General features: G+C 37.7%; 3 protein-coding genes across 5 annotated transcripts in view; 1 reads left to right on the top strand and 2 right to left on the bottom strand.

The window, feature by feature from the left end:
• Window positions 1-22,558, top strand: part of LOC136853546 (WD repeat domain phosphoinositide-interacting protein 4-like) — a 448,994-nt gene that overhangs the window by 214,470 nt on the left and 211,966 nt on the right. The window lies entirely within an intron of this gene.
• Window positions 486-7,945, bottom strand: LOC136853537 (protein starmaker-like). 2 transcript variants are annotated; one of them, XM_067129244.1, is made up of 3 exons: window positions 5,350-7,945; window positions 3,150-3,229; window positions 486-2,394 (listed from the first exon to the last, which is right to left on the bottom strand). In XM_067129244.1, the coding sequence occupies exons 1-3, from the start codon at window positions 7,943-7,945 to the stop codon at window positions 1,840-1,842; spliced, it is 3,231 nt and encodes a 1,076-aa protein (XP_066985345.1). In that variant the 3' UTR covers window positions 486-1,839. The 2 variants fall into 2 exon arrangements, with proteins under 2 accessions (XP_066985345.1, XP_066985354.1); XM_067129253.1 differs by having other exon boundaries at window positions 3,165-3,229.
• Window positions 7,786-16,477, bottom strand: LOC136828112 (trichohyalin-like). Its single transcript, XM_067085892.1, has 5 exons — window positions 16,331-16,477; window positions 14,647-14,830; window positions 14,448-14,507; window positions 13,563-13,980; window positions 7,786-13,186 (listed from the first exon to the last, which is right to left on the bottom strand). The coding sequence occupies exons 1-5, from the start codon at window positions 16,475-16,477 to the stop codon at window positions 8,515-8,517; spliced, it is 5,481 nt and encodes a 1,826-aa protein (XP_066941993.1). The 3' UTR covers window positions 7,786-8,514.

Below are 22,558 nucleotides of genomic sequence, written 5' to 3'. Positions count from 1 at the left end.
TAATAATAATAATAATAATAATAATAATAATAATAATAATAATAATAATAATAATTGGACTGTTTAATTTTGTTGTAAACCCCTTAACATTTGAAAAGAGTTCGTTTCGAAGGAGATTTTGCGTATTTCAGGAAATTCTCTTTTCTTTTCATAAACTTGACAACTCAAAATGCGAGCATAATAAACCTGTTAACTGATTGGATTAGTCAAAAGGAATTTGGTAACTTTAGAGGCAAATTTTTGGTGTAGTGTTTACCAGGATGGCCTTTTCATTTTGGAACTTTGGTATCTGTTCCATCTTAAAAACGTTTTTTTAAAAGTGAAAAGGTGACAAAAGCCACGAGATTTTTCACTACGGAGACTTCCTTCAGTCCATTTGGTGAATACCTATTTTTTTTTCTCAGTTATATCTCTCGCGAAAAGGTTTACATTGAAAGCCTTTTGCTCTTATGGTAGGTGGGTTAATTAAGATTTATATACTCCACTGAAGATATATTTTTATTAAATTACAATTCACCCTCTTTGTGCAACAAGAACGGTAGGCGTGTGCAAAGTGCGCTCGTCTGTGCCCTCGACTCTTCATTTTAATGTGATTTCTTTTAAGGAAAAGCGGTGCTCAAGGTGCAATATTACCCATTCTGGGTTATAGTACATGACTGAAGTGCAAAATTTTTACGATTTTTTTTTTTTTTTTTTTTTTTGAAAGATTATCCTATTCAGAGTTTTTTTTTTTTTTTTTTTGGTAGTTAATCTGTGTACCAGATTTGTATTTGCAGGTTCTGTTAGAAGTGGCGCTAAATTAGTATTTTCTGTCACTGTTGAATTTTTTACCATTCATTCTCTCATTGAAAAGAGGTTCACGTAAAACTATTGCATGTAGCCTTTGGGTAGTCAGCGTCGCCTTTTGTTTAATTAATTTCAATTATTCGAACGCTACATTTGAAAATTCACATTGAAACGCGAAGTCAACGCGAGTAGACAATGCTTGTGAAGTTACTTAATTATCGTTAGAAAGTATTATAATGGTCAATCGGATAAGAATTATTCAAAGTTAGCAGACATTACTCGTATCACTTCTCGGACGTCAGGTCGCTCATGTTCACTGTTTATTGTTTGTTGGTCTTTCTGTAATAATTGTTGTTTAATAATAATGTTATTACTACTTGTCCTGACTTACATTCGGAGACTACCATTCATTTTAGGACAATTAACTCAGACTAGCCTACACATAACATTTCAATCCTGGGAATAGGCTAATACAAGTGTTATACACCGACCTAGGTTTATAAACCCAGGCCTACTCTTAGCTTGAATTGTCACTTGACGTCGTAGACAGACGAATCTTCATTTTCGTAGTTAAGTTTGAGGGAAACGCTGACTCCCGCGGTTTGTTTAATGCTTCTTAATAAGACAATACATGGTGTAAACAACTTATTCCTAATGTTCCTTCAATAATTGTTAGAACTGGTTCCTAAACAGGTTCTTACATTGGTTCTCTTTTACAAGGGAGAAATATGGCATTTCGTTTTAATTGAAAATGAGGGAGCTACATTCCTTTCCCCTCTCAAGTCGTCGTACACGTCTTGAACAGTGCGATTTGAGCTTACGCAACTACGCACTTAGTTAAACTTACGCACTTACTATGCACACACTCGATCATAGACAATCTCAATTTCCAGTGGTTAATTTTAATGTCTTGATGGGATGAAAACCAATTCGTTTTTCCAGTCCACCAGTTACGAAGGGTATGCCATTAATTCAACAGAGGGATTTCTATCTTCATATACATTTCCATGTTTCCTCTTGTATTTCTTATTTAACTGTTGCTCGGTTTGTCTTTTAGCTCACTCTACAGAGCTTAAAGGAATTATTAACGTCCTCCCGTTCGGGAACTTCTTTAGCATGGTCTTTATTATATTTGGAAAATTCTTTCCTACCTTTCATTCTCTTGGCAGACTCATCTTTGACGTTTATGCCCCCATTGATTTTATCTTTCTGGCGTTGGCCACTGTCCTTTGTGTTCCTCTTTCGTCGAGTGCTGTCATCCTCTTCCTTTACATGGGAGCGATCATTATATTCTTGACTCGTTCGGGAACGTTCATTTTTACTCATTTCATCTTTTGTGATATTGCCTCGCGCATTTTTCACACGGTTTCTGTTTTCTTTCGCTTCGAAGTCCGTTCTCCTTTTCCCTTTTTCTGTGGTGCAGGTTGTTTCTTTCTTTCTCACTTCTGATACTTGAGAATTTCCACGGATTTCCCTTCTCTCTCGGCTACCAATTTCCCCGCCTTTCCCGCTGCTGGATGACGGATTTCTTTGTGCCGTCGCAACTGGAGTGGGTTGCGCGGGTTTTCGTCTCGACTTGGTGGGCTTCCCCTTCTGGTCAGGTTTCATCTGAGAAGCAGAAAGATGGGGTTTAGGGATGCCTTACATCCGTGTAATACTTTTAGATACAACACTTAATCAAGAACCACTACTGCTAATACAATAAAATGAATAATGAAGATTTTAAATGGTTGTAAATAGATAAAATGGGTCAGCTGTGCTGTTTTTGTCGCCTTGAAGACTTGAAGACTGACTGTTCAGTGCTCGTCTTTCGGACGTGCGACTGGTTCTTCTCTTACCCACCTAAGGTAAGATAATTACTACCACTTCTACTTTTATCATCTGCCTTATGAAACGACCCATTCTTTCCCTCGTCTCTCTCATTCCCAAACCTAATGATTCGGTCCAGTTCCAGCCTTCTGGAACCTTTTGAATTGATGTCAACTCAGTGAAATGACCATTTTTCAAGAAAAAGATTTACAACATACATCAATAACTGGTTGCTCTCTCTCTTCTTCCTATTATGAAAACTTAATGTAATTTATTTCGTAGTCATCCGTTAAAAATTTGTGTTTTTTATATCACTGCATATTGCAAATTTTTTTTCAAAAATAACTTGTAAATACTGCTTAGAAATTACTCGACCTACAAAGTAAATACTGCCTAGAAATTACTCGATCTACAGTAACCTTTCCGGCTTGTTTCATAGTGTAATGGGTATGCAAATATGTCTGTTGTGGAACCCGTATCGTCTTAGGTTTGACCTTGACATATGAATAATAAATAACCGATATTCTCCCAACCTTAATACTCATCTGTCTTACATAATTTCCACCAACCTTGGCTCCTGAGGGTCCTAATTCGGTTGTGTTTAGGGCACGTCTGTAGCCTGAAGCATTGAAGCCTGCGAAAACCGATCGGAAGAATTATTAGTAATAAAACCTACAACGTTACATACATGTATATATGTGTGTGTGTGTGTGTGTGTGTGTGTGTGTGTGTGTGTAATGGATGTAATAGCAATAGGAGGATTGGCTGGAAATATATCAACAGATTTTTTTAGTTGGAGCAAACGGAATAGTGGATGGAAGTGGGATATAAATGGCGGTATGGCTGTAAATGTTATTCAGACATGAAAGTTTGACAAGAAGGAAATACGCAAAGTTTATTAGGAGCAAATGGATAGAAAATGGGGAAGGTTAAACCAAGGAAGAGTTAGGAGTGTAGAGTATGTATCACTCCCAAATATTGTCATAGAATCAACATGGAGATTTTATGGATATAGGATGGAGTAAAACCAGTGAGTGAGTGAACGAGGAAATGACATAGTTAAGGGAAAAATGAGATCATCTGACGTGCAGTTGCATTGCAGAAGATAAGATCGCATGTAGGTAAAAAGGAGGGTGGATGTGTAGTCAAGAAAAGAGAGGAAAAGATGATAGGTAATGAAAATAGAGGAGTAAGTATGAGGAGGAACTTTAAGGAGAATCAGAGGATGTTCTAGAGAGAAGCAAATGACTGAGTGGATGGATGCACTGTTTAATGGCGCAAATGCGTAGATGCTCTCTGAAAGAGGCAGAACTGAATGATCTCAAGGGTGGAAAAGGCTGTTGTCAGTTTGAGAATGCCTTTAGAATTGACTATCCTCAACAGTCACTTCAAAAGGCATTCTCAAAAAAAAAAAAAAACTCATCATATATATATAAATAAATATATATATATATATATATATATATATATATATATATATATATATATATATATATATATACAGCATATATATATATATATTTATATATCACGATGGTAATGAAGGCAGAAGCCTAATATACGATACGGAGACCAAGGCCAGATGGAGAGGCACACGGACAGTCAACAGCTTTTATTGTGGCCGACGGCGTTTCGCAGTAATCCATAGCATTTTCAAGGCTGCAATGACACACAATTTTGTTTAAGAAAAAAGGGACGTCACTACATAAAATTATAAAGATGATGATAAACAAAAAATTACGTTTCTTAAAATATCTTAAAACAAACCTACCCAGTACATGGCTAAAAAGTTACTAAACATGAAAAAGATAAAACTAGTCGAAAGTAAACAGAACCGCAGAGAAATGACAAAATAAACAAAGGTGTGGGAGACGTCTGGGCAATTAACGAGGGAACGAGTGCTTTCATGAAAATTGACTCTAAAGTCGTAAGCTCGTCCTCTTGTTGGGCTGAGGCTATTACTTCAAAGTTTCTCATATCAGTGTGCGTTTTGCAGGTTGCAGACTGATTTCTTATATTTGATAATTCAATCCTAGACAATCTGCATCCCGTCCTGTAACTGACGCCCGGATGACTACAGACACGGACTTTCAGTAGCCGTCTCGTACATCCAACGTAGGTTCCCAGCTCGCACTTTTAGCCATGTACTGGGTAGGTTTAAGATATTTTAAGAAATGTAATTTTGTTTTTTATTTTTATCTTAATAATTTTATGTAGTCACGTCCCTTTTTTATTAAACAAAATTGTGTCATTGCAGCCTTGAAAATGCAATGGATTATTGCGAAACGCCGTCGGCCACAATAAAAGCTGTTGATTGTCCGTTTGCCTCTCCATATGCCCTCTCTCTCTCTCTCTCTCTCTCTCTCTCTCTCTCTCTCTCTCTCTCTCTCTCTCTCTCTCTCTCTCTCTATATATATATATATATATATATATATATATATATATATATATATATATATATATATATATATATATATATATATATATATATATATATATATATATATATATATATATATATATACTGTATATTATATTATATATATATATAATTTTTTTAATACTGATGAGCACTTGCTTCATCAGTGTAACATAAGCCTTAGAAATTGGCGTCGGTCTTAAATTTGTGGTTTTCCACTGATATTTTAGTGCGAATTTATACTTGATTTTAAGAATTTTGACTACAAAATGAGCTACACTGTCAGCAGACTCGACTGTCTGGATATACGAGTATAGTTGTAGGAGGAGACTTGCCTGCTTCGCTGTAAGTGTCTTGCAGATTGTCCTCGCCTGTCCTTTTGCCCTTGGTGTTGGTACGTCGTCTTTCTCTTGCCCTTCTATTTCTTCTCCCCTCTTTAGCTTCACCCCCTTTCTTTTCGCATTCACTGTTGACGTGAGTGTGTTTGTCGTGGCAAGTTTCGTGATTTTCACTCTCCTTTTCACTGTCTTTGCCATCTGTGGTTTCATTATCAATATTCTCAATGTCGACAATGATATTGTATTTATCCTTAACGATTTCTTCTCCGACAACTGATTCCTGTCCATTACTGCTTTCTTGGTGTCCATCTTCAGTGCTGCTTTCGCTAGTTTCAGCACTGTCACTGTTTTCATCAGATGTTTCATCTTCAGAGCTGTTTTTATCAGATGTTTCATCTTCAGCGCTGTTTTCATCAGATGTTTCGTCTTCAGCGCTGTTTTCATCAGATGTTTCATCTTCATCGCTGTTTTCCTCAGATGTTTCATCTTCAGAGCTAATTTCATCTGGTGTTTCACCTTCAGCGCTGTTTTCATTAGATGTTGCATCTTCAGCGCTGTTTTCATGACATGTTTTATCTTCAGCGCTGTTTTCATCAAGTGTTTCATCTTCAGCGCTGTTTTTATCAGATGTTTCATCTTCAGCGCTGTTTTCATCAAATGTTTCATCTTCAGCGCTGTTTTTATCAGATGTTTCATCTTCAGCGCTGTTTTCATCAAATGTTTCATCTTCAGCGCTGTTTTTATCAGATGTTTCATCTTCAGCGTTGTTTTCACTGTATTCATTTGTTTCTGTTCCAGTACTACTTTCCCTTTCTTCATCAGATGTTTCTTTAAAGTTGCTTCCACAGTTGCCGTATAATGGTTTTCCTCCACTACTACTTTTACTACTAAAATAATAACCACTGCGTTCTGTATAGGTTTTATTGAATAAATCTTTATCAGTCCTTTCTCTTACAGCTTTGCTTTTACCGTCATCATGCTTTTTTATTTCTTTATCAAAAATTCTTCTGCCTTTTTGAGAGCTTTCGTTGTTGACTTTGTTGCTTTCAGAATTTTTTACCTCTTTTATACTTTGTCCTCGTATGTTTTTCTTACAGTCTCCATCATTGGCACTTTTGCAGACATCATCAGTCACATTTCGTACTTTACAGCTGGGCTTCCTATCTCTCCTGTTAGCCAGTTTTGTTTCACCCTTTTTTGTGTGCTCCCGTAATAGTGGGTTAATATAATACGCATGCCTTTCTTTTTCCTGTAGTTTACTGTTGCATTTGAAACATACCCCTAATGTTTTCGAGTAAAAATTAGAGTCAATCAACGTTTCATACGCTGTTTCATACTCTGTATCACTCGGCTCCACTGTACTGCTCATTTCCTCTCGTCTCATTTCTTGATGATAAAAGTTCTCTACTAAATTTGTTTGCTTTTCAGTTAACTGGCCCTTCATGTTTGTTGTTTCTTTCTTGGAAATTACCCCTGTCATGAGTGAATTCGTTTGATTGTATCTTTTAAATCTATCCTGATTAATAGCCTCTTCATGTTCATTGACAGTGTCTTCTTCCTGTCCAACAGTTACTTCTGTTCCAGCTTCTTCTTCAAGTTCAGCTCCTGTTTCTTTCTGCCCATTGGTTAATTTGTCTTCCAGACCAACGGTTTCCTTTTCTTCTTGCCCAGTACTAATCTTTTCGTTCCTTGCAGTAAATACTTCTTTAGGCCAAGCAATTGAACACTCCCTTCCAGAAATTATGTCTTCTTGTAGTCCAGCAGGGGCCTCTTTCTCCAGCTCAATAAACACATCTTCCTGTCCAGTAGTTGCTTTTTCTTGTGTAGCAGTTGCCTCATCCTCTTTTTTAATAATTTTATTTGCTACCTGTCCAATAGTTGCCTCCTCCTCCAGCCGAATAAATGTATCTGCTTCCTGCTCAACAGCTACATTTTCTTTATGTTTAGTAACCGCTTCTTTTCCTGCACTTGCCTCCTCCTCCCGTTTGATAATTATTTCTTCTTGTCCATAGGCTCTTCCTTTCTGTTCAGCAGGTGCCTCTTCCTCCTGTCCAGTAAATAGATTTTCTTCCTGCCCAGTAATTGCTTCAGCTGGTGCAGCAATTGCATCTTCCTCCCTTGTAGTAATTGTATCTCCTTCCTGTCCAGCATTTTCCTCTTCCCTTCGCCGAGTAAGTCTTCCATGTCCAGCTATAGCTTTTTCCTTCTGTAATGTAATTGCTTCTTCCTGTCCAGGAGTTCCTTCTACCTCCCATCCAGCATTTACAGCTCTCTCCCTCAAAATTGTTTCTTCTTCCACTCCAGTCATTGCATTTTCTTCCTGTTCAGGAATTTCTGCTGTTTCTTCTTCCTGTCCAATTATTACTTTTTCTTCCTGTCTATTAATTGCTTCTTCCTCCCGTATAATAATTGAATCTTTTTGTCCATAAATTCTTTCTTCCTGTTCAGCAGTGGCCTTTACCTCCTGCCCAATAAATAAATCTCCTTCCTGTCCAGTATTTGTTTCATCTAGTACAGTAGTTGCATCTTGCTCCCTTATGATAATAGTATCTCCCTGTCCATCAATTTCCTCTTCCCTTCTCCGAGTAAACATATGTTCTCCCTGTCCATTAATAGCTTTTTCTTTCTGTAATGTAATTGCATCTTCTTCCTGTTCAGCATTTTCCCCTTCCCCTCGGCAAGTAAGAATCTGTTCTCCCTGTCCAGCAATAGCTTTTTCTTTCTGTAATGCAGTTGCATCTTCTTCCTGTTCAGCATTTTCTTCTTCCTCTCGGCAAGTCAACGTCTGTTCTCCTTGTCCAGCAATAGCTTTTTCTTTCTGTAATGCAATTGCATCTTCTTCCTGTTCAGCATTTTCTTCTTCCCCTCGGCAAGTAAGAATCTGTTCTCCCTGTCCAGCAATAGCTTTTTCTTTCTGTAATGCAGTTGCATCTTCTTCCTGTTCAGCATTTTCTTCTTCCTCTCGGCAAGTCAACGTCTGTTCTCCTTGTCCAGCAATAGCTTTTTCTTTCTGTAATGCAGTTGCATCTTCTTCCTGTTCAGCATTTTCTTCTTCCCCTCGGCAAGTAAGAATCTGTTCTCCCTGTCCAGCAATAGCTTTTTCTTTCTGTAATGCAGTTGCATCTTCTTCCTGTTCAGCATTTTCTTCTTCCTCTCGGCAAGTCAACGTCTGTTCTCCTTGTCCAGCAATAGCTTTTTCTTTCTGTAATGCAATTGCATCTTCTTCCTGTTCAGCATTTTCTTCTTCCCTCGGCAAGTAAGAATCTGTTCTCCCTGTCCAGCAATAGCTTTTTCTTTCTGTAATGCAGTTGCATCTTCTTCCTGTTCAGCATTTTCTTCTTCCTCTCGGCAAGTCAACGTCTGTTCTCCTTGTCCAGCAATAGCTTTTTCTTTCTGTAATGCAATTGCATCTTCTTCCTGTTCAGCATTTTCTTCTTCCTCTCGGAAAGTCAACGTCTGTTCTCCTTGTCCAGCAATAGCTTTTTCTTTCTGTAATGCAGTTGCATCTTCTTCCTGTTCAGCATTTTCTTCTTCCTCTCGGCAAGTCAACGTCTGTTCTCCTTGTCCAGCAATAGCTTTTTCTTTCTGTAATGCAGTTGCATCTTCTTCCTGTTCAGCATTTTCTTCTTCCTCTCGGCAAGTCAACGTCTGTTCTCCTTGTCCAGCAATAGCTTTTTCTTTCTGTAATGCAATTGCATCTTCTTCCTGTTCAGCATTTTCTTCTTCCTCTCGGCAAGTCAACGTCTGTTCTCCTTGTCCAGCAATAGCTTTTTCTTTCTGTAATGCAGTTGCATCTTCTTCCTGCTCAGCATTTTCTTCTTCCTCTCGGCAAGTCAACGTCTGTTCTCCTTGTCCAGCAATAGCTTTTTCTTTCTGTAATGCAGTTGCATCTTCTTCCTGTTCAGCATTTTCTTCTTCCTCTCGGCAAGTCAACGTCTGTTCTCCTTGTCCAGCAATAGCTTTTTCTTTCTGTAATGCAATTGCATCTTCTTCCTGTTCAGCATTTTCTTCTTCCTCTCGGCAAGTCAACGTCTGTTCTCCTTGTCCAGCAATAGCTTTTTCTTTCTGTAATGCAGTTGCATCTTCTTCCTGTTCAGCATTTTCTTCTTCCTCTCGGCAAGTCAACATCTGTTCTCCCTGTCCAGCAATAGCTTTTTCTTTCTGTAATGCAATTGCACCATCTTCCTGTTCAGCATTTTCTTCTTCCTCTCGGCAAGTCAACATCTGTTCTTCCTGTCCACCAATAGCTTTTTCTTTCTGTAATGCAATTGCATCTTCTTCCTGTTCAGCATTTTCTTCTTCCTCTCGGCAAGTCAACATCTGTTCTCCCTGTCCAGCAATAGCTTTTTCTTTCTGTAATGCAATTGCACCATCTTCCTGTTCAGCATTTTCTTCTTCCTCTCGGCAAGTCAGCATCTGTTCTCCCTGTCCACCAATAGCTTTTTCTTTCTGTAATGTAATTGCATCTTCTTCCTCTCCATCATTTTCCTCTTCCCCTCGGCAAGTAAACATCTGTTCTTCCTGTTCAGCATTTTCTTCTTCCTCTCGGCAAGTCAACATCTGTTCTTCCTTTTCAGCATTTTCTTCTTCCTCTCGGCAAGTAAACATCTGTTCTTCCTGTTCAGCATTTTCTTCTTCCTCTCGGCAAGTCAACATCTGTTCCTCCTGTCCAGCAATATCTTTTTCTTTCTGTAATGTAACTGCATCTTCTTCTTGTCCATCATTTTCCTCTTCCCCTTGGCAAGTAAACATTTGTTCTTCCTGTTCAGTAATAGCTTTTTTCTTCTGTATTGTAACTGCATCTTCTTCCTGCCCAATTATTACATTTTCTTCCTGTTTAGTAATTGCTTCTTCCCCCCGTGTAAAAAATTTACCTTCTTGTCCATAAATTCTTTCTTCCTGTCCAGCAGTGGCCTTTACCTCCTTCCCAATAAGTAAATCTTCTTCCTGTCCAGTATTTGTTTTATCTAGCGCAACAGTTGCTTCTTCCTGCCTTATAGTAATTGTATCTTCCTGTCCATCATTTTTCTCTTCCCCTCGCCAAGTTTGTACATGTTCTCTTTGTCCAGCAGTTGCCTTTTCCTTCTTTAATGTAATTGCATCTTCTTGTCCAGAAGTACCTTCTGCCTCCCATCCAGTCGTTACGGCTCTCCCACCAAAAATCATTTCTTCCTCCAGTCTAGTGATTGCATTTTCTTCCTGTTCTGGAATTTCTATTATTTCTTCTCTAGTAGTTGCATCTCCTTCTTGCCCAGTATCTTCCATCTTTCCTGCTATTTTTTCTTTATTTTGTCCAATTTTTGTCTCTTCTTCCTTTCCAGTATGGGCCTTTTCTTTTTGCCAGTCACTTGAGTCTCCCTGGCTATTTGTTGCTAATGCTCTTTGTCCAACATATTTTTCTTCCTGGTCAGTAGTTGCTTCAGCTTCCTGTCCTGCAACTGTTTCTTCTTCTTGTCCAGAAATTGCTTCTTCTTCCTCCCAAGCTGTTGTTTCTTCCAGTACATCAGTTGGCTCTACTCCATGTTCAGTAGTTTTATATCCTTCCTTTCCTGCATTTACGTCTTGCATTTCCACTACTGTTTTTCCTTCATGTCCAGCATTTGCTTCCCTTTGCAGTGGAGTAGTTGTTTCTTCCAGCCCATTAAATAGCTCTTCTTCCTGTACAGTAATGACATCACCTTCCGTCAGGACAGTTGTGAATTTTTTTTCACCAAGTGCTGATCCTTCCCTCTCGGCAACTGCCCCTTCTTGTTCGGAGCCAGTTATCTTTTCACTTCCAGTAATTCTCATATTTTCCCATCCAGCAGTTACCCCCTCATCATGTCTTGCACGTGCTTCCCCTCTGCCTCTATCGGCTGTTTCAACTTCGTGTTTAGTAATCTCTTCTTCCTGTCCATCAGTTACATTCCCTTCATGTCTATAAAATAGTCTTTCTTCATGTTCATCAATCGCATCTTTTTTCTGACCAGTGGTTTGATAATATCCCTGTCTGTCAACCGCTTCTTCTTCCTGCCTCTCAGTTGGTAGTTCTTCGTTCTCATCAATTGTTATTCCTTCATGTTTAGCAGTAGCTTCTTCATCCTGTCTATTAATTACATTTTCATCCTGTCCAGTAATTGTCGTCTTTTCTTGTTCAGTATTTATTTCTCCCTGTTTAGGAAATGACTTTTCTTTCTGCCCAGTGATGAAAATTTCCTGTCCAAGTGTTGCTTTTTCTTCCTGTCCAGTAACAACCTCTCCTTCCTGTCCATCAGTTGGTTGTTTTACCTGTTCTGTAATGACATTCCCCTGACCAACCGTTGCCTTTACTTTCCGTTCATTAGCTGGCTCCTCTCGATTCCCTTCGTCATTAGCTTCATTCTTTCTGGTTAATTTTGAAGTTTCCATGATGCCTGCAACGTCATCTTCTCTGCTTATAGTATATTCTTCTATAAATTCTGTAATGTGAATGACAACTTCTTTTCCGCTTTTAACTAAGGATTCTTTGCCGTCCTTACCCATTTTCCTTCTGAAAGTATCTTTGTTTTCATTATTAACTTCTTCATATTCAAAATTTGTATCTTTTTCTGCAGTTATATTTGGGTCTCTGCCAAGTGTTTGATCCATTTCTTGAACTCTAACTCGACCTTTGCTGGTTTCTTTAGCTTCCTTTTTGCTAGCTTTGTCAGTTTCCGCTATCTTTATTACATTTTCTTTTGCACTGTATAGTTGCTGCTCCATGTTCATTTCACTGTTGTGTCTGTTTATCATTTCTCCCTCGCCATGATCATCATTCTGAATTACTTCTTTGATTATTCCCATTTTCTTCTCATTAATTTTCTCTCCTTCTTCAGGTACGTGCTGGATGTATCCACTTGTAGTGATTTCTTCTGTTTCTCTGTGACTATCCTCTTTTTTAGTTATGCTTTCGTTTGCAAATCTCCTGTTATTTTCTTTTTTCTGTGTCCTCTCTTCTTCACTTATTTTTTCGAATTTGACCTTTTGTTTTGTACTTATTTTCAAGTTTAACATTTCATCAGGTTCTTCTGTTGTTCCGGCCATTTCCTGTACTGTTCTGGTATCCATTTCTTCATCCCCATTACCTGTCTCCCTCTCATTTCCTTTACCTATATTGAAAGTGCATTGTCGTTTGCTGATGTTTATTTCCTGCTTAGTAACTGCATCTTCTTCCATTGCCTTTCCGTCTAGGCTGGGCGTTGCTTTTTCATCCTTATTCGTGATGTCTCCCTTTTCTTTGATCTCGTTTGCTTTAGCTTTCGCTGTGGTGCTTTCCTTTTGAGTTTTAGAAAACTGTGTTCCTTTGCTTTTTAAGCTCTGATGTGTGCCGTGTTTCCCCTCACCCAGGTTTAGCTTTTTTTGTGATTTTTTCCCCACACTGGTGAGCTGCTTTTCCCATTCCTCTAGTTCTCTCGCCCTTTTCTCGAGCTGAATCTCTCTCTCGATAATTTCTTTCTCCTTCTTCAATAATTCCATTTTTCTTTTCCTAAGCTGGCTACATCTTTTTTTTGTTGGGAGGGTCATTTCCTTCAAGGACTGGCGTCCTTGGTATGGGCTCTCATCTTGTCCGACGGATACCGTCCGTTTGCCTTTTGCCTCTCCTTGTCTTTGTTTGTTTGTCCCGTTTCCTTCAGGGAGTTCCCTTACTTTAGTTGCAGTTCCTAGGCAAAGTGGGTTTTCATTTGGAGTTTCCGTGTCTGTTAATACTTCTTTCTCCTCCTCCTCCTCCTCCTCCTCCGCCTCCTCCTCCTCGTCTTCCCCTTCCTCCTCCTCCTCTTCCTCCTCCTCTTCCTCCTCCTCTTCCTTCTCCTCCTCCTCCTCCTCCTCCTCCTCCTCCTCTCCTTCTCCTTCTCCCTCCCCTCCTCCCCTCCCCTCCTCCTCCTCCTCCTCCTCCTCCTCCTCCTCCTTCCTCCTCCTCCTCCTCCTCCTCCTCCTCCTCCTCCTCCTCCTCCTCCTCCTCCTCCTCCTCCTTTTCTTTCTCGTCATCATTCTCCTTTTCATTATCGTCACCATTCTCCTCCTCCTCCTCCCCTTCCGCATCCGTTTCATTTCTCACTGTTCGTGCAGAAAGATTGGTAATTTTCATGTCGCCTTCGGTGGAATAGAAACTCCTTTCTTCGGTGTCAGCATCTGGAGGATGTTTCTCACAGGACTCAGTGTCCAATAAGCTTGCAGTAGATATCTTACTATCAGTTTCAGCATTGGCAAGTAACCTTTCCAAGTTTCTTTCCCCATCATTATCATAAGATTTACCTTTATTCTGTTTTGGTTTTCCAGTTGAATTTGAGTTATTCTCATTTCTTTGTTTAGGTTCCTTTTTGCTAATATTCACACCAGTATGGAGTGGTCGTTTTTTCTTCCCGTCCTCTTCAATACTTGCGCTTTGATCTGTTTTCTCAGCGTGGTCAGCGTATTGTGAGCCCTTTTCATTTAACTTTTCACTCGAGATCGAATCTGTATAATAACTGGTGTCTGTCGCTGCGTCCTGCACTTCAACTTCTCTTTTAATGTTAATATTTTCTGTCCTCTTTACGAGCTGATCCATTTCCAAAAATACATAGGGTCTTTGCTTGTAGTCATCTTCAAATTGTGTTGTTTCGTCTACGTCCAAGGTGTTACTGTTTTGTATACCTGCAAAATAACGAATACATATTTTCAAATCTTTTGCATTTTAACTGTGACAAAACTTCTTAATTGCTAAATCTTGACTCGCTGAATATTGAGTTATTTCCTGATGTATAGATACCAGCAGTCTCATAATTAGCAGATTTAGAAAAAATAACTACAATTATAGTTTAAGAATGAAATTCCTTAGCATGCACAGAGAAGAGGGCAGTTTTAGTAATCTGATCGCACAGGCAAGAATCAGAATAAAAATTAAATTCTGGAAAGGCCTCAGTCATGCAGTGTGTGTGGTGTGTTGGTAAATATACGCAATTGCTTTCATCTCTTTGAACACCGAAAGAGGTCTGCGGTTCAGGCAGGGGAAAATGTGCATAATTTGGGTGTTTTCGTCATTTTGGCGTTAAACATTACTGAATGCATTAGTCCAATAATTTGATCATAGTACAGAAGATAAAAATTATGCAAGACTTTACCTTTATTTGCCCTGTTTTCTTCTTTCTCGTCCCTTAAATCCTTAGGAGGAGGAGGTGCACCTGAAAATCAAACCATTTGTAATTTTTTAGACAAGTTTTAGGTGTTACAGCCATATTCTACTTTTCGTTAAAGATTGGTGTTGACACACAACTAATACAATGACTTTATTGTACGTATGAAATTGTGGAAGTGCCTTACCGTGTGAATCACGAGTGTAATTCTGACGTAAGTCATCCTCATTAGTACACGAATCGTAGTCGTACTCGTAATTGCACTTATCATCTGTGTCATCATACTGGTAATTGCTATTACCAAGTGGGCCGTAACCGTAGTTTGCATTACTGACGGAGTTGCTCTTGTGAGTATTATCAAGTGGTCTGATCTGGTGTTTTTCCTGACCACTCAAGTTATAGTCATACTTATTGCCACTGAATAAGTCCTTTTCGTTGCCAGGTATTTGTAGCAGTAACTCTTGAAGATCCTCGGAAATGCTGTGTGATTGTACCTCGCCTGGCAATACTGATAAAAATAAAAACAATTCGTGATTTTGACGGACGGTAATTTGGGCTATTGTGATTGATAATAATTGATGCAGTAAAGACCTTTTTCACAGATATTTACTATTAAAAAACATCCTCCTAGTTATTGTAAGGATTGCTGTTTTATTTTTCATTTGTTTTATTAAAGAAATTCCCCTAATTACAAAATTACTGTACATATGGCGCTGTAGTTCCCTCATCATGTTATTTTGCTTCAAATTTCGGAGCTGCGTCTTCGAAGCCGTGGGGGTTCTCCAAGATCCAAGTGCGGATAAGACTAAGGTTGTCTATTTTGTATTCATTACTTTATCTATTTTTATACGTATATATTTTTACTTGCTTAATTTTTTTATCTTTTAGTTATAATTTCTATACAAGAGTAAGTTTATTTTTAATTTTCTTTATTTTTGTTTAATGATTGTTATTACTTTTATTTATTCTTAGTTCTGTTTTTTATTTCATATTATTTATGTCAAGATCCAAGTGCGAACAAGAGTAAGTATATTTTTCTTTTATCTATTTTTTAATTATTTTATTTGCTTATTTGTGAGATTCTTTTTATTTTATTTTTCTTTCTTTTATATTTATTTTTATTTCTTTAAGGTAAAAGTCCAGACATAGTAAGTTATTCAAAGTCAAAGTCCACATAAAAACAAGTATAAGCGAACTGTATGTAACCTAGCCACGACTGAGGGGTTGAGGAGAGAATGGAAGCCTGCCCACCTACAGTATATACAGTAGGTGCTGTTCCGAAGCTCAGACAAATAGGGAGGGTTGGAGTCAGGACCTCTCCAAAAACAAATTACGGAATGAGTTAAGACAGAAACATCTGTATGAGATTCAATAAAAACAGCGGCCCCATCTAAGGATTAGGCTGAGGAGGAGAAGTAGTAGTTCAATGGGAAATGTGTTCTAAATGTTCCATGTCATTCATGCCCTGAATTTTTACCCGGAATTTAGTAGCACAAATTTATTTTGAATTTTGTAGAACATTTACCATAGAAATTATGTATTTACTGTAGATGCTTCGGGATCATTTCAGTGTATAAAAAAAAATGCCTGAAAAAGCAGATATTTGACAAAAGCCAAAATAGCTGTTTGGAAAAGTAGGTTTGATTACATCATTTGCTGTGTTTTAATCATATTTCTTTTCCATGCGTAAGTAGAACTTATTTTACCATGAGAGCTAAAACTCTTATTTTACTTTGGGGAGCTAAAACTGTGTCTGGTATAGATGATGGGAACTGTTATTTTGATAGAAATTTCTTGTGGTTTGAATACTTGAGAATGATTATACTGTGGGAGGTGGAAGCATAACCTAATGTTATTATAATGAAACCTACTGTGTTGTGTGGGTCCCATATTAAGCAGTTGATTATTAGTAGTGGGCACTTGATGACAGGTTGGCGCTGAGGTGGACATGATGACTTCTTGGACGTGGTTGGGCATGGGAGATACCTGTTGGTTTTGCGAATGCTGCGGAACTGCATGATTTTGCTGATGTGGAACGAGAGAATTTGATACCTGCTGTACAATTGGCATGGGCTGCTGCTCATGCTGTAGTTGGGTTTGCGATGACTGTTGAAGGTGGTTTTGTCGCTGATGAACGCTTTGTTGCCAATGGCAATGTTGTTGCTGTTGCTCTAGCTGTTGTCCTTGCAGGTGTTGGTGGTGTTGTTGCTGATGTTGGTAATGATGATGCTGCTGCTGCTGTTGTAATAGATATTGTTGCTGTGGCTGCAATGGTGTTTGCTGGGGTTGCTGAACCAAAGTATTGGCCTGTGCACTGTTCATGTTAAATAACAGAACATCGTTGCATTTAAAAGTCGGTGTTGGAACTGCAGAATTGTGTAAAGTAGCGACATCGCCACATGAGCTTTGACCATTTGATTGGAAGCCATTGCGACATTGGTTCAAAGATGCTGAAGTCTGAAGTACCTGCTGACACGAAAAGATATTTGCAGAAAAGTTAGTTGGCTGGAAAGTGCTTGCCTCAGCATTCCTACTACTTTCGAGACACGTTTCGGTTGTACCAGGGCTGTCGGATAAGTCACTACAAACTTCCCAGTTCTGTGGTCCTTGCTGACTCCCGTGTTTTCTTTTCTGAGCTGAACATTAAAAGGATGTCACGTATTAATAAAAATCAGCCGTCAGAAATCTGAAGTCTGCTATGGAGGTGAGATGAAGTAATTTACTTATTGACTGAACAGTCAGAGCTCCCAATTAATATTTGCCATGACCGGTTCCTTGAGTGTTTAGTTTATACACGAAAAACAAGATCAGGAGTCGGAGTGAAATTTTGGATATTGCATTATAAGTGATGCCCAAAAAAGCATTACATGTCAGTCTTAAGGATTAGAAAAATGACATCAAAGTAAACAACTTTACTTACGTAAGTAATCGATAGTGAATGTTACTTCGTAACATTCACTCATGGTATTATCGGATGGACGCTGTAAATACAATTTCATTTGTACTGGCTTTCTATTGTCCTGATTTTTAATTTCTGGTATTCTGAAAATTAAAGCATTATCGTAACTCCCTTTTGATTTATTTTCTTTTTATAACATAAGCAATTTTGGCTATCTTTGTAATTTTCATTTTATCAGGTGAAAATTTAGACCTAAGTCATTTATGTCACTGTTGATTTCAGTGGCTCATATATAATATATATGTGTATATATATAGATATGTATACATATACATACATATATATATATATATATATATATATATATATATATATATATATATATATATATATATATATATATATATCATAAATGATGTATGAGACTGATGATACAAATAGTGCATGAGTGGAGGATGACAAGAGTAAAAGATATTTTGCGTGTATATACAATATATATATATATATATATATATATATATATATATATATATATATATATATATGAACAAAGTTTCAGCCACGAAGGAAAGTGAAACAGTGGAGATGCTAAGTACTTTCGTCTTATTACCAAGACATGGTCACAGCAACTGTTTCACTTTTCCTTCGTGGCTGTAACACTTGGTAAACTAAAATATAAGGGCAAGAGTTTGCAGGACCAGTAAAGGCAGAGCATTGGTTCTGGAATTGCTCAGAGTTGCAGAACTAGGAAAGAGGTGACACTGGTAGCATCGCAAAGAATGTAATTAGTCTAAGGGATGTATGAGTGAGATTGTCCATGTCCTGGTTAAAGTTGTGAAGGTAAGTAAGAGTGGGAAAAAATAGGTGTGAAGAGTTTCTGAGAGATTCTGAATCTGTGCCTGGCTAAATGACTTAAATGCTAAGGTAGGTGGTCAAGAAAGATTGAGGTATTGTTGATACATATGGAGTTCCAGGAATAAATGAGAATGGAGGGAGCCTTGTGAAATGCGCATGGAAAGGGGCTTTATTACTAGTAAAAATGTTTCAAAAGAATAATATTCATTAAGCATAATTTGGAAATAAAATGCTGAGGAAAAAGTTTTTTTTTTTTTTTTTTTTATAATGTATAGTACAGACTGTGTGGAACAGCAATTATAGTTCAGTCATTCCACCTCTTTAAGTAGAAACCCGCCCGAACAATACTGTTTCTGACATGTTTTGGTGGCTATCTGTAATCAGTATGTGCTGGTAAATATCACTGCCCACACTACCAATATTACAGACAAAAGATATTCTCATGAAAGTCTAATGCCCATGCATGTAATCACACAACTGATCCACCTCTTACAACATAAAAATAAAAAGCATTGGACCCAGTTTACCCAGTCTCCCATTTCCTAACATATTCTGCTGATCAGCAGCAAGCATTGCACATTAAGAAATATCATTACTAATATTATAACAAAAATGTTTTCCTACTAAAATGCAATGTCTGATGTCAGTATGTTGGCCTTTTTCTGTATTAATTAATTTTGTTAATTGTTATTTTGCATCAAGCCATTTGGGCAGAGTTCCTTAAGGTCTTGTGTCTCCTCCTCAGCGGCCCTTTGCTTGTTTACCTGTTGTTAAAGTGTTGTTGCTGCTTTGGCACTCAGTGTTTGGCTTAAGGATCTCCTGCCTTTATTTGATTGCTGTAAGCTCTGTTGAATTAGCTGTCCTCCCCAATACCTTGGCTTAGTTATGCTGCCAAGGGGTACTCTCTGTTATCCGGTAAGGGGCATATTACCTATTGAAGTCGCCGGCTAGACGAAAGAGGAGTGTTAGACGCTGCTTTTGTCTGTTGGGCCCTAGTATCGCTATCTTCCAGAGATAACTCCAGACGCGGAGTTTGGTTTAATGAGGAGACCTTGGAGGATTTAATTGTTTAAATTATTTGTGTGTATATCGTTAGGCTATTCTGTGCTTTTGTTCCTCTCCTGCTTTCTGGGCCCCCTTTGTCAGTTTAAGTGTTTTGCCATCTGTCAATAATTGAGTTTATTTCGATTTTGTTAATTAAGGGTGTTTGGTTATTTAATTTTGTGTATTTTACGAGGTTCAGATGTTACTTCTGTATGTATTAAATAGTAAGTGGTTTTTACCAGTGTTTATTTGTCCCCCATGAATAGTCATGCACATTAAGTGGTTACTTTTGGCGTTTGATTCCACCCATTGTGGACTTCATCGCAGATAAGCGAATACTTAATCATTGAAAGTGATGTTGACAGTGTAAAGTGTGTAGTGGTCGAAGCAGGCCATTACACTGAATATGCATCTTCAAATCTAGTAACTCCAACAACATTCCGAAGTATAACATAACACTTTTGTACATTATTTGCCTTATTTCTACAGTAATGCTGTTTGTGTAGCGCAAATTCAGAGTTGCTAGGAGACTAAGGATAGTGTGACAAATAAGGGATCCAGATTAGTCAAAGGTCATGCTGCAAGAACAGTCGGTGAAAACGGACCCCCAAACAGTTTGTAAATGCTGAGAAGTGCTAAGGAAAGTAAATGAAGTTACGTAGTGCGCTTAGCGGCTGGAATGTGACACGAGTACAAATATTTTCGGATTATACAAATCTTGTTAAAAAGGTTACTGAATCATTTGGAGAACTCACCAACATAGTCGATGATGTGTGTGCATTTGCCCATAATATGATCTCATAATGCTTTGTTGTCACTGTATTTTACTTTTGTACTTATTTTTAAAAATTGTCACTGTAATAAGATTACAATAATTTTAATTTCCACCTATTTTCCATACTACGATATATTATCTCATGCCATGATTTATATAACAGTGGAATTGCAAAACTATTACTTTGAACAACTATACTCTAACCAAGTATGTTTTTGAAAAACTGCTTTTTTTTTTAACTGGTCTCGAACACTTGTTATTTGAACAACAATTACTCCTTTTTAAGTAATTCAACTATCGAAAGAAGTGATAAAACTTATGAGAGTGCTTCCTCGCTCTCCCGGTATGCTTTCCACCTATTGGTTGAAAAGATGCGTTGGATGCGATTTCCCTATGGTTCTGAATTGCTGTGTCGATACAATTGTGAAATGATACAAAGATGTACCACGCCATACATTAATTCCCAACACTGGTGTAAATATATCTTCTGGTCACAGAAAAAAAAAAAGCTAGGATCAAAGTTTCATGAAACTTATAGAACTGATTCATCATCCAGTCCATCTCTTTCTAGGATGGAGGAGGCTATCTCCTTCGCCTCTTATGAGGAGCAGTTGCATCACTCACCTGGTATCTATCTATGCTCCACATTGGCCGAGGCTTCTTCGATTCTTTTTTTCTAACAATCTGGAAAATTTTTCATAGCACAAAATATGCTTGGAATGAGACTCTTAAAATGTATTAAATATTCAGACTCTCCAAATGATAGTGTCCGAATGCCACAGAATAGTTGTTGAAAAGAAGAGTGTTAATGGGAGAAAATTAGGAAAGTATAGGGGGATTGCTGTGCCAGCTCTTTCATGGAGAAGTGTGGTTGTACTATTAGAGAAAAAGGCAGAAGAAAGGTTAAACTGAAGTTACAGCAAAAGTTCAGCATATATATAGACATTCTTAGGAGAATTACAGGTTGATCACTTGGAGAAAATGGAGGAAAGTAAGTTGGAAAGGAAGCCTAAGTAACTTGGTAGCTGGATTTCTGAAATTAGTTGCAAAACGGAAGTACTAGAGTGGGTCTAAGGTAGTGAGTGGTACAGTGTGTGTGAAGTGGATGTCGAAGTGCTGTTGGTGAATCTAAGACGAGTTCGCTATCACAGTGCGTCTAGCTGGCCCTGACATCAGTGCAAAGTTGGGTCTACTAGCTGGAGAAGACCAAGATCGAAACACAGACCTCGTGAATGAGCGCCCAGTGGTCTACAACTGCGTGTGTGTGTGTGGTTCTGTGTAAAGAGTTGGGGGGGGGGAAAGCAAACAATAATAAAATAATGAGAAAGATCTTACTTGCAGACAATTGTGTACTGGCGGTGGATAGCCTCTATTTTACACTTGCTCTTGCTGTTTGTTGCTTCGTTCTTGAGGAGGACCTCGATGTCATCTTTTAGTGGAAAAGGAGGAAATTAATTTTGAAACCTATGGGGTCAGATGGATAGGGCACGTAAGACAATAGCTTAGTTTATTTCGAATGAGGTAACAAAACTAACTTGATGCCTAGTAATGTATCAGAAGGTGCTTAAAATAGTAAAACAATTTTAGCTTAGAGAAATGTAAAATGACTTCATTGTAAGTAAGGAAACAAAACCGATTCCAATACATGTAACAAATGCCTTTTGTTCGAATCCTGCTACAGACATTAGAATTTCTTCATGCTCTTCCATTTGAATCTTAATTTTTGGAGTGACAAGTATATCCAAAAAAGTGTAAAGAAATCGAGAAATTAAGAGGGCATTGTGGTCCTAACAATTACTTTTACCTATCTGGAAGAAAGTGACAAGTAGATTCCATATATATATATATATATATATATATATATATATATATATATATATATATATATATATATATACAGTATATATATATATATATATATATATATATATATATATATATATATATATATATATATGTGACAAGTAGATATGTATATGTATATATATATATATATATATATATATATATATATATATATATATATATATATATATATATATAGATAGATAGATAGATAGATAGATAGATAGATAGATAGATAGATAGATAGATAGATAGATAGATAGATAGATAGATATATATATATATATATATATATATATATATATATATATATATATATATATACATACATACATACATACATACATACATACATACATACATACACGAGGTGTGACAATAAAGAAACGAGACTGTGGAAGCCACACTTATGCCTCAATGCCAATTGGCTAACTGCTTATGTCACTGTGTTGCGCAAAAGTTAAGTATACCTTAGTTTAACCAGACCACTGAGCTGATTAACACCTCTCCTAGGGCTGGCCCAAAGGATTAGACTTATTTTACGTGGCTAAGAACCAGTTGGTTACCTAGCAACGGGACCTACAGCTTATTGTGGAATCCGAACCACATTATAGTGAGAAATGAATTTCTATCACCAGAAATGAATTCCTTTAATTCTTCATTGGCCGGCCGCGGAATCGA

The sequence above is a fragment of the Macrobrachium rosenbergii genome, chromosome 3 (genome assembly GCF_040412425.1).
Source record: "Macrobrachium rosenbergii isolate ZJJX-2024 chromosome 3, ASM4041242v1, whole genome shotgun sequence".
In the NCBI taxonomy this organism is placed as follows: domain Eukaryota; kingdom Metazoa; phylum Arthropoda; class Malacostraca; order Decapoda; family Palaemonidae; genus Macrobrachium; species Macrobrachium rosenbergii.
Note: the sequence above shows the minus strand (reverse complement) of the source record. Positions and strands in the feature narration are given on the sequence as shown.

Excerpts from the sequence above, each read along its gene's own strand:
- LOC136853537 (XM_067129244.1), bottom strand. The coding sequence starts at position 7,945 with ATGTTTACTCGGAGAAGGGAAGAGGAAATTGATGGACAGGGAGATACT. Across the intron at positions 3,230-5,349 it reads AGACACTTACAGCGAAGCAG|GCTTCAATGCTTCAGGCTAC; the intron begins GCAAGTCTCCTC and ends CGGTTTTCGCAG. Across the intron at positions 2,395-3,149 it reads CCAAGGTTGGTGGAAATTAT|ATGAAACCTGACCAGAAGGG; the intron begins GTAAGACAGATG and ends TCTGCTTCTCAG.
- LOC136828112 (XM_067085892.1), bottom strand. The coding sequence starts at position 16,477 with ATGCAGTTCCGCAGCATTCGCAAAACCAACAGGTATCTCCCATGCCCA. Across the intron at positions 14,831-16,330 it reads TATGGGACCCACACAACACA|ATCAGACCACTTGATAATAC; the intron begins GTAGGTTTCATT and ends GAAAAACACCAG. Across the intron at positions 13,981-14,447 it reads AGAAAACAGGGCAAATAAAG|GTATACAAAACAGTAACACC; the intron begins GTAAAGTCTTGC and ends GTTATTTTGCAG.